Source organism: Ceratina calcarata, unplaced genomic scaffold (assembly GCF_001652005.2).
Source record: "Ceratina calcarata isolate Rehan_Ccalc_2016 unplaced genomic scaffold, ASM165200v1 scaffold356.2, whole genome shotgun sequence".
Taxonomy (NCBI): domain Eukaryota; kingdom Metazoa; phylum Arthropoda; class Insecta; order Hymenoptera; family Apidae; genus Ceratina; species Ceratina calcarata.
In genome coordinates this window covers 13,405-25,121 of record NW_017158586.1, presented here as the reverse complement: position 1 = coordinate 25,121, position 11,717 = coordinate 13,405, and the positions used below count along the sequence as shown (strand labels likewise).

At 38.1% G+C, this 11,717-nt stretch overlaps 1 protein-coding gene across 1 annotated transcript in view; it reads right to left on the bottom strand.

Annotated features, from left to right (window-relative positions):
* tefu (Serine/threonine-protein kinase tefu) overlaps positions 1–11,717 on the bottom strand; it is a 15,737-nt gene that overhangs the window by 1,313 nt on the left and 2,707 nt on the right. The window contains exons 5-17 of the mRNA XM_018025509.2: positions 11,245–11,293; positions 6,754–11,085; positions 5,624–6,723; positions 4,832–5,158; positions 3,481–3,786; positions 3,195–3,409; positions 2,725–3,071; positions 2,180–2,646; positions 1,882–2,111; positions 1,688–1,804; positions 1,294–1,449; positions 436–581; positions 254–360 (exon numbers count right to left, since the gene is read on the bottom strand). Of these exons, the coding sequence (XP_017880998.1) occupies positions 254–360; positions 436–581; positions 1,294–1,449; positions 1,688–1,804; positions 1,882–2,111; positions 2,180–2,646; positions 2,725–3,071; positions 3,195–3,409; positions 3,481–3,786; positions 4,832–5,158; positions 5,624–6,723; positions 6,754–11,085; positions 11,245–11,293 (7,899 nt within the window). The remainder of the gene's footprint in view (positions 1–253; positions 361–435; positions 582–1,293; positions 1,450–1,687; positions 1,805–1,881; positions 2,112–2,179; positions 2,647–2,724; positions 3,072–3,194; positions 3,410–3,480; positions 3,787–4,831; positions 5,159–5,623; positions 6,724–6,753; positions 11,086–11,244; positions 11,294–11,717) is intronic.

The following is an 11,717-nucleotide window of genomic DNA, read 5'->3' as shown; positions in this document are numbered from 1 at the left end:
AAAAAAAGAAATTAGAAACTTTGTTGAGAAAGGCTTATTTTTATCATATTTGATGCTAAATAATTTATATATAATAATATGCAAATACAGGACTAAAAACTAAATACAGAACATTTGAACGTCCTGTATTTCTTAAAAAAATTTCAGAGACTGTTCTGTATTTCAGCAATCTGTCCCCGGAAATACAGAACTTATGGTCACCGTAATGATACTGTTCTTGCTCTTTGATTACATTATACAGTCGAGTTCTTACCAAAATCAATGTGGATAACTTCTGCTGTTGTTTGATCGATTAAGATATTGTTCAGATGCCTGTCTCCTAATCCCAGTACGTATCCTGCCATTGACGTTGTCGCTATACTGTAGATTAGAGAAAATAGAATTAATCGAAGACGAGACTTAAGAAGTTAGTATTTGAAATACTGCGAATGCTACCTGCGAGTGTACGCCAATCGTCGTTCAAACCACGTCTCAGGCGAAGGATATTTTTCAGTAAAAAAGTGATGCATCACGGGATGCATATGTTCACAACAATCCATATACACTTTCAATTTTCTACTGGGCGTGTATTTCGTTGCTGCCTAAACAGAAAACTTATTTCACGACGAAAATCTAGGTGGTAATGTCTGGTGAATCACTCTATATAATAANGCCGAAATCGTCTCGAGCTGCTGGTTCGCTCGAGCGCAAAAGGCCTCGAGTGCACAAAGGGTTAATACACTTCTTCTCATTCTTCCATAATATGCAGGGCAACAGGAGCCACAATGTTTGTCATGCAATGATAAATCATGTAAAAATGACTATAAAGTGTTTGTCAAATGTCTGCACATTTCTGTTCGATAAAATGTGGTCCCATAATACGATTCTCGAGGTATCTCCTTAATTAGTGTCTTTTTACTAACAATAGTTTAATACTCTTTTCTAGAGAATATAAAGCTTTATCGATTGATGCAGGAAAAACTACACAATCCCATTTAAAAAGACGTTGATGACCTTCATGTCTTTACGTACACACCTACAAAATAGCTCGCAACAGCAGAATGTGCCTTTCGAAATCGATTGAATATTATATACAAACATCCTTTGTTACGTATAATAATAACGACGAAAATCTAGGTGGTAATGTCTGGTGAATCACTCTATATAATAATGATACATGAAATACAATAATGATAATAATAATAATCATAAAATAAATAGAATAATAATTTTCGACTGAAAAGATTCAGGGAAGATTCCATTTTCTATGCATTAATCTAATAATATGTACGTGAAAACGTTGAACTGTCTTACTGCTAATTTCTCTTTGCACTGTCTTGCTGTGTAATCTCTCGGGTAGTACTTCTTATGCAATCCGGGAAGACTATCCGTCCCGACTAATACAGCTGCAATGGGTAAAGTATTGTCGCACCATTCCACTATACCTGATCTCTGCGTTAAGGGTACGACCTAAGAGAAAGCATAAATTCCATCATTCAAGATTAAATATCCAATTTGAAATATGAAAAATTATTAAGACAACGCTAAAGGTACAAAATGTAAGATAGTAGAAATAAAATTAAAAAGATGAAGGAAGTGATGAGAGGATGGAGTGAGGAACGTATGGGTAAGAGAAATTAACCGAGTACATTTCTGAGCCAACAGACTGAAATAAATATACGTGCATTATGTTAATTAACGCTACTACCTTGTACGTCCTAATTGCCAGTTTCCTGCGTTTAGTTTCTTCGTGTGATCGTAACAACGTGTTCATCACGGTGAAAACTTGTTGCATCACGGCGTCTTGCCGTAAGTCATCCTTACCCTGGAAGTTCAGATCGTACAGTAAAAAATCCACGTACCTAAACGTTGAGAAACAACAAATTAACGAACAGTATATACCTTTATTAACTGATATCTACTTATTCCGTCTGTACCGATGCAAACCAATTTCTTCGGAGTATTTATGCCTCCGACGGTTTCATACGTCTCCGCATATTTAGCGACACCGACGACGGAATTGTAATGTTGCGAAGGGTTCACATTGATCCTTAACGTCGGCACGTAAATACTTTCGAACTGTTTTATCTTCAATATTTCTTGGTTCTTGGGAATTTTAACAATAACGCCCGCTGTGAAAAAAATAGCTTATCATAAATATATTTACAAACAAAATCACTTAATACAATAATAGGCGTACCCTTGGCCGAAGTAGCAGGAAGATTAGCCAACGTCACTAAAGCTCGTGATAGTCGTTCCATTTCGAATATAATTTTCCGTATATTAAACTTTCCTAATTCTTTTAACAATTTTCGAGCACCGAGAACTCTCGGTTCTGGAGTTTTCCCTTTTCTAATTGAACTATTATCGCAATCCCCATACAAATTTTTCAATGCCAGCAATACTGGCAACGTATGGTGCGGATGCTCTAGGGCGCACCGTCGCATAATATTGTATATCTTTGCGTGGAATTGATCAAGATCTTCGGTTATATGGGCTGCCAGTTGCGGTACTAACGGGATAAACTTAAAAGAGGGTATAAAGTTCAGGTTCTCTTCTAATAAATCGTTAACTTCCTTGTGGTGTACATTGTCCAACCAGAGAGCTATTACCCTGAATACTAATAAATTATAACTCTCGCTTTGTTGCAACGTTCTCAAGTAGTACCTGTCGCGCAAGCAAATTGTATGATTAAAAGGCAAATATTATAAATATTCTATATTAAAAAGACATGAGACTACCTACTTTAAAGCTAAAATTAAATAATTATTTCTCTCTTTCTGTATGTGTTCCAATTCCTCAGCGTCGTTTGTATTTTGTCTGCGACTCAAAAACATGGCCTGTCGAACGTCTCTGTCCTCAGGAACTGATTGTTCGTCAATTGTTTTATAGGAATACGTAACGCATTCCTTTAGGATTTCGAACTGAGGCGATTTCATGTACGAGCTAATCTGTTCGAACTGGGTATCAGCGAAACGAGCAAGGGCTACTTGAGTATCGTGTAAATTCTTAACAATCTCATGGTCGTTGCTCTGTTCATTGATCGACATACTTAAATTTATAGATCTCAAATAATACTCTTCTATCACAGTCTGAAAATTAAGAAACGGTTTAATCGATTAGAAAGAGCAACTGATAAATTGCTTTAATTGAATATATTCGTACAAAAGATTTGCTTTCTGTAAAGTTCATTCATTTAAATCTACTTCGTATACCTGAGGGTTTTCCGATTTTGTTTCGGCCATCCAGTCTCCGTAGACTCTTAATATCTGCGCTCGTAGGTTTCCATCCAATGTATTTTTATTTATTAAATTAAGTAACAGACATCGTCCAACATCCAAATCGTTTCTGTGCCGCGCTAACAGAGCTTCTTGATAAAGTAGTCGATCTTGGATTTTTGAAGATAAATCACTCTGCTTTGCTAGAACAACTTTTACAGGCATGATTACATTAAATTCTGATTTCACGATTAAACATTTATATGTGAATTGTATGTAATACCTAGGGAACGAGTAGCGATTTGCAAATTGTCTTTATCTGCTGCTATTTTCGATAGCTGAAGATATGTATTGAATAATGCATGTTTAATGTTTGAATTGTTCGCCAACGTGTCATTTATTTGAAACATGACGGTTCTCTGAGTTAAAATAGGTTCCATATACCGAAAATCATTGAAATTTGCGATGTTCTGTTGCTGCCATTTGTCCAACACCTTTCCATAATCATTTTCCTTGACAAATTTGAGATCTTCAATCTCACGAATCAATTGTAATTGTGTTAATTTCTTGTATATAGTTTTGTTGCTTTCTAAAATAAAAATAACATTTTATACATTATCAAGAAAATAATAAGAAAAATCTAAATTCAGATTTTTATACAGAGTGTCCCAGAAGAGGCAAACGATTCGAGCATAAAAAAATTCATCATTTTTCACCAGCACTTCTATCGAGAATGATTTAAATAAGGCTGACTTTCGCTTTTGTAATAATTGTTCGCACTGCTTACGATGTTTCCATTTGAACAATCATTGTTTTCACAGTAAACGATATTACATATGCTCGATAAAAGAACTATTTAATTTTACTTTCTACGATTTCTCAATTATTGCATTTCTCAAGTAGTATAAGTCAATGAACACGTGCCTCAGCTCAGAAATAGTTAAGAGTTGCTTTATAATTTAAAAAAACTTTGAGATATTACACTATACATATATCCATAAACCTAGGAATATACAGAGTGTCCCAGAAAAAGTGTTAGAACCGAAAAGGGGTGATCCTGAAAGTATTTCTGAACAACAATTTCCTTTGGTAAAATACAAAATGAGTCATGGTTTTTGAATTACTGACAAAATACACTGACCAATGAGAGCACGCGTAGAGCCCGCGCAAACCCAGGACTGGTTGGCTCGGATCGTGACGCTCGGCCATGGCTCAGCGCGGGCCCTACACGCTCTCTTATTGGTTAGTGTTTTCCGTTAATAATTTAAAAACCATGCCTCATTTTGCATTTTGGTGAAGGAAATTGTTGTTCAGAAATACTTACACAATCACCTCTCTTCGGCTCTAACACTTTTCCTGAGACACCCTGTATATAATTCCTAATTAATTACAATGATAAATACAATAGTATTAGTAATAGTAATTCCTTTGAGATATTTATATTAAATCGTGAAAACGTTGAATGAATTTTCTTTGTTAATAGCTGAAAGACATTTTTATACGTATAAATTTGAAAAAGTTAAACACTCCTCTTCGGCTATAACATTTTTTCTGGAACACCTTGTATAATGTTTTAAATTCGTAGCCTACTAATGATAATGTCTCTTCTATCGAAAGATGTAACGTTTCCTTACCTAAACTAGTATTTCTAAGCGCTTTGATTACGCTTGCGCGTGCGTTTCGTATCGCGTCCGCTACACCTCCTTCGTTACCCTCGTGGAAACATTTCAAAGCGTGATAATGGTAAAAATGATAATCGCGTTCGGTTATATCCAACTTCGAACCGAAATTATTTTGCGAGTAGAGGAACTGGTTGCCGTCAAGGGCGTCCCAGTTGCCCAGGCGCCAAGCAGACTCGTACAAAATATCTTCGTCTATTTTTTCACCAGTCTTCGACGACATGGATATAAAATTACCGAGCAGGTATTGAAGACCAGACTGGTGTAATCCGTTCGCCATTTCTGCAACGATTTATTTTGCATTATACAGTCTTATACTGTCCCAGAAAAAGTGTTAAAGTCGAAGAGAGGTGATTCTGTAAGCGTTTCTGAACAACAATTTCCTTTGCGTAAGTGTAAAGTGAGGCATGATTCTTAAATTATTAACGAAAAACAGTGACCAATAAGAGCACGTATGGAGCCCGCGCTAAACCACCGCCGCGCGTCGCGATTCGAACCAACCAATCCGTGGCTGAGCGCGGGCTCTACTCGTGCTCTCATTGGTCAGTGTTTTTCGTCAATAATTCAAAAACCATACCTCACTTTGCATTGTATCAAAGAAAAATGTTGTTCAGAAACACCTCCAGAATCATCGGTTTTCGGCTCTAACACTTTTTCTGGGTAATTGCTTATAGCAATTTCACATTATGACACGCAACGAAGTATAACTTCTTCACTTTAACTTGATAATAAAATAATAATGCATACCTCTGATCATACTCGTATTCCCAAACGAAAGTTCAACGTCATTGGCAAGCATTACTCTGTCCCATTGGTTGGTATGGACGTAGTGTTGAATACGAGTAGAGTAATGCTGCAAGTGCGAGGAACCGGTGCCACTGATGGCATCGAGGTCGCCTAATTTCGCATACGAATCTCGTAGTATGCCTTGTATCACTTTTCCTTGACGAGGCGACAATTGGTAAACGCGATCAATCTTCGAAACGCTGGTCGACCTGTCGTCGTCGTTTAAGATGGCTTCGCAAGACATCTCCGCGTACAATATCGCTGTGAAATATGCGGAGCAATAATGAGCAGCCTTCGCTATGTGTATGTAATTCAGCTTCAAATGATTGCTCGGTATCTGCATTCTGATGTAATTTACTATGTTCAACATGCACCGCACGATGCGGTGATCGCAGTTCGTTGATTTATGGGAGGGGACGTTCGTTTCTGTGTTGAAATTGAAATGATGCTCGAAGAATCTATCGATGCATTTCCATATGGCGCTCGTCGAATTCTCATCCGTATGAATGATTAAATACACGATCCTCGGTAAAATCATTTCACAGAAATCGGTACTCAAACGGCATACGGGGATCAGATATTCGGAATAGAATCGTGTAAAGCACACCGCGACTTTACACGTTGCCTGGACGATCCAATCAGAGTACGAGTCTTCAGATTGAATCGTCCAAATAGTATTATCTTGGTCAAGAATCTCATTAAGGTTAGTCTCATTTATACCGATGTTACTCTCTTTTAAACATTTATCATTGGCAAGTATAAATGGTTGAATGTTACTCGTTTCTAGAGGTGGAACCTGTGATTCGCCTAAAACGGATTTTAAACTGTTCATATATGTTGCGTTCAGCAATTGTCGACCCCAAAACGACGAGAGTACGACGTTTAATACACCGGCGCTGATCCTCCGAAGCTCAATGTCGCTTTCGAATAAAAATTTCACCATCATTATTATTATCTTGTACGACAATATTTCAATCAAGTCGGACGATTCCTTAATGTGGCCCTTTTCGAGATACAGAATCATTGACATTAAATCTGTCGGGCCTAACTCGCCCAAACATCTCGCTGCCTCAATAGAAACATCCATTTACGAAAGTTCAACGTCATTGGCAAGCATTACTCTGTCCCATTGGTTGGTATGGACGTAGTGTTGAATACGAGTAGAGTAATGCTGCAAGTGCGAGGAACCGGTGCCACTGATGGCATCGAGGTCGCCTAATTTCGCATACGAATCTCGTAGTATGCCTTGTATCACTTTTCCTTGACGAGGCGACAATTGGTAAACGCGATCAATCTTCGAAACGCTGGTCGACCTGTCGTCGTCGTTTAAGATGGCTTCGCAAGACATCTCCGCGTACAATATCGCTGTGAAATATGCGGAGCAATAATGAGCAGCCTTCGCTATGTGTATGTAATTCAGCTTCAAATGATTGCTCGGTATCTGCATTCTGATGTAATTTACTATGTTCAACATGCACCGCACGATGCGGTGATCGCAGTTCGTTGATTTATGGGAGGGGACGTTCGTTTCTGTGTTGAAATTGAAATGATGCTCGAAGAATCTATCGATGCATTTCCATATGGCGCTCGTCGAATTCTCATCCGTATGAATGATTAAATACACGATCCTCGGTAAAATCATTTCACAGAAATCGGTACTCAAACGGCATACGGGGATCAGATATTCGGAATAGAATCGTGTAAAGCACACCGCGACTTTACACGTTGCCTGGACGATCCAATCAGAGTACGAGTCTTCAGATTGAATCGTCCAAATAGTATTATCTTGGTCAAGAATCTCATTAAGGTTAGTCTCATTTATACCGATGTTACTCTCTTTTAAACATTTATCATTGGCAAGTATAAATGGTTGAATGTTACTCGTTTCTAGAGGTGGAACCTGTGATTCGCCTAAAACGGATTTTAAACTGTTCATATATGTTGCGTTCAGCAATTGTCGACCCCAAAACGACGAGAGTACGACGTTTAATACACCGGCGCTGATCCTCCGAAGCTCAATGTCGCTTTCGAATAAAAATTTCACCATCATTATTATTATCTTGTACGACAATATTTCAATCAAGTCGGACGATTCCTTAATGTGGCCCTTTTCGAGATACAGAATCATTGACATTAAATCTGTCGGGCCTAACTCGCCCAAACATCTCGCTGCCTCAATAGAAACATCCATTTCTGCGGATCCTGTCAGTTTTATAAGTTTGTAGACCAGCTGGTGTAGCAAACTTGTGGCACAATCTTCGGAAAAGCCGCGAAACTTTTCAAGCGCGTCGTACAATCTCCGCAATTCTTCTTTCCTCGTCGATAGCTGCATCAGCAAATGAGATATATCTTCCATGCTGCAATCCATATTTTTATCAATCATGGTATTCAGAAAATATTGTATCTCTTCCTCCAAAGTGTGAACTCTCTTCGTCTGGTGCTTCAAATTATTATGAATCTCTCGTATCCGTTGGAAAACCGGGATATTAGGAAATACGTTTAAATTCTGTATCACGTCGGAAAGCAACGCTTTCTGATCAACTATCAAGAAGTTGAGTATATCCAAAGCAACGGAAGTTTCTTCCGTTTGAACGATAGGCACCAGAACTGCGACGGTGAACTTCAAAATTTGTTTCACCTGCTCGCTTCGCACCGGGAACATTCGTTTAACGAAGTCGTAAAAGTATCTGCAGGCCAATCGTCGAACGTCGTCGTATATTTTAATAACGTGAAGTAAACTGTAACCGATATCTTTTATCACGTATGTAGACATCGCGTCAAAATATTCTCGCGGCAATTCGTCGATGACCAATGTACAAAAATACGCGTACTGATGGAAAGCTTTTATCCTATGCTCTTCGAATCCTTGTTTATGAATCCTCTCGTTCAGGTCTGACAACACCCTCTGCAATATCCTCGAACCATTGCAACGTAGGAGATATTCCAACAGCGTGACGCCGTCTTGAAAATAATTGCTGACGATTAATTTCAAACAATTGTCTATCGCCGGTTTCTTAAAGTGAGGAGGATCCGATAACGCCAATGACATTCTTATCCCTAGCGTTTCCTCGAGATGATCCTCGTCGTGCAATCTCCCAACAAGATACACCAGAATCTTCGCGAAGTTCCCGTTAAGCAAGCTAGAAAATTCTCTCATCCGGCAGAATTCATCTTCGTTCGATTGAAATTTATGAAACACCTCGTACGCAGATTGTTTCGAAATAGTCCTCTCGTTCCCATCGACACAATATAACAGCCACGCGAGGACTTCCGGGAAGATATTTTCGATCACTTGTTCGAACGGCAAATTCGCGCGATTGCAAACAGAAGCGACCTCGGGCAAATCCAACCGTTTGAACTTGATAAACGCTAAGGTATTACTGCACGTTTGGTAGAATTGTGTTTCGGATTCGCAACGCATTAACTTCCAAGGAAACGATCGCGACGAGTACTCTGAATTATACCAATAAGTCAACAAGAAGCTGAGATTCTTTTCGATGAGATTCGAGCAGTTGACCCGATCTGTAGCGATATTTATCGTTTTTAGCATTTTCTCGCAGTCTATCTCATTGTCAATGATGAACTGTAACATCAATGACAAAGCCTGGCTCTGGAACGCTCCGCTGGTAGAGGCAATCGCACCGAGCGTCAACAAAGTACTCGCCGTTGTAATTTCTTTCTTGTCTGCATTTATTCGAACGTTTGTCTTCTCGTCAATCGCTATCGCACGCGCTAAGGCTTCTATTCTCGCAAACAACGCTTCCTTCCATAAAAACGCAATACTTTTCGAAGAATATATACTCTGTATCCATTTGATTGCCTCTTTTCTCACCATAAACGAAGAACTGGTAAGAGACGACAAGAGACCTTCTAATACCGACATTTCGTCCAAGGCTTCGTTCGTACTGTAATGTAAATGAGATGGACTGATGCGAATAATTTCTGAAAGGCACTTAACATACTCTATTTGAGCGACGAAACCATATCTCTTCTTCTCAGACCGAAGCTTATTAAATTCAACGATAATTTTCATTAAATCGTTTATCTTACAAGAGTCGTGCTCTAGAGAGTACTTAAAGAAGTACGGGAAAACGCTGAATATGTAACGCATGCTGGTTTCATCCTTGTAACACGTGCGATGCAATGTCAACAGATTTTCCAATGGCGAGTACCTGTGATTTTCCCACAATCTTCCTTCCCCGTACATGGATAACGACTTCAAAACCATTACAGCCATTTTAAAATTAACCGTGTGAGACAGATCGTACATATTTATGTTTAGGAAATTGTTCATCAGTTTTATCTGAATTTCATGCGAGCTTTCTTGCTCCACGGTTATACAGCAAAACAGTGCCAACGCCTTCGTTGCCTGTATTCTAATGGTACCTTTGTCGCAATACTTGCAGCATTCCTCTTCTACGTCCTCTCTGTTTAAACACTTGCGCCTCCTCTGTTGATTGATGTAATTCTTGCTAATCTCGTATTTGGCGATCTCATCATCCGCGATGTTCATTAAATTGAATATATTTTTTAACATGTTCAACGTCGCGGACGAAACGATTATCTCTGCTACCTGAACGTCGTACGATGTCTCGTACAGCGAACAAAGCGCTTTCGTTACTCTGTACAAATAGGAATAATTCTCTTTCGACGGGTTCAGACGTTCCAGTAAAGTATTAACGTTGGCCATGTACTTTTTCAATCCCTGCACGAGTTGCAACTCTTCGATATTTTTCGATATCATGTTTAATTCCTTCATCATCGATACAGCTTTCGCCACAATTGCTACTTTAATTATAATCACATCAAGATCACCTCTTACAGTTTCATTGATCATACTGTACAAGCTGTTCGTCATGAATGTTAGAATTTCTTGCATGTACAGTACGTGTTCATTAACTTTTGCTTTTAGCTTTTCGCTCCTTTTCGCGTCGTCGGTGAACAAATTCTTTTTATACGTTAATAGCAGATAGCACTGTTCGATGTGCTCATAAAATGATTCAGAGTTCTCATCTTCTAAACAGTCGCATTGATCGTTCACGTTGTATTCCTTAAATCGTATTCGATTCTCGTGTTTCGTTTTTAATGTCATACTGATGAGCGATAGGCAGAGCTCGTCGATTATGATTTCTGTCACTGTCCTCTGCCAAGGAATGTTCAATAACCATTTTATAAGAGACGACCTGACGGAGTTCGCATCCATCGTTGGCGAATATTCGTTTATGCTGCATACGGAAATGTCAGCCGGCAATGGGAAATGTTCACAAAGTACTATCAACGTACGGACGCTCATAACGGACCATTTGATCACGTTCGTAAGATACAATTTTAAAACCACGTTCGGGTTGGTTATTTTGTTATTTATTATGAACAGCTGCGTGAGCGTATGCGTTGATGTTTCATTTTGATTCACGTTTAAAGATCTGAAATCATAAATCATTATTATTAGAGATGGATTCAAGAACCTTGCAAACTTTCATGTGATGAACAATGAAATTTTCGACATATATTAATCTCATATAAGTAATAAAAATTTGTTGTCTCAGTTTCCGTTACAAATCCAGATAAAGAAGTTGGAAAACCTCCATGTTTCTTCTTCCGATTTTTCACCAATTTTTATTTTTCTGCAATCTTTCGTACAGATAATTTAGTAAACTAATCCAATTGGCTACTAAGGAAAACTCGAGTCGTTTGGTCCGATTTTAAAAAAGTTATTCAATTTTAAATAGTTTAATTTTGCTTTTAACTGTGAACTCGAATTTTGGTCGAATAGATTCAAAACTTTTATGAAGATCGTATTAAAATCAATTATGTTGTCCTTAAATGCTTAATTTAATTCAACATGTATAAAAATAATTTCATAATCTATCGAATTTTCAAAGAACATGATCTAATTGCAGGATTCATTATCAGTAATGACAGTCATTACTCTTTTTTGTAACCAGTTCTGTATTTCCAGATATTATGGATAAAAAAAGAAATAGGCGAAAACCAAATATTGTAAATCAAATATTTAAACATTAAATAGTTACGAATTTAATAAATAAAGTAATTA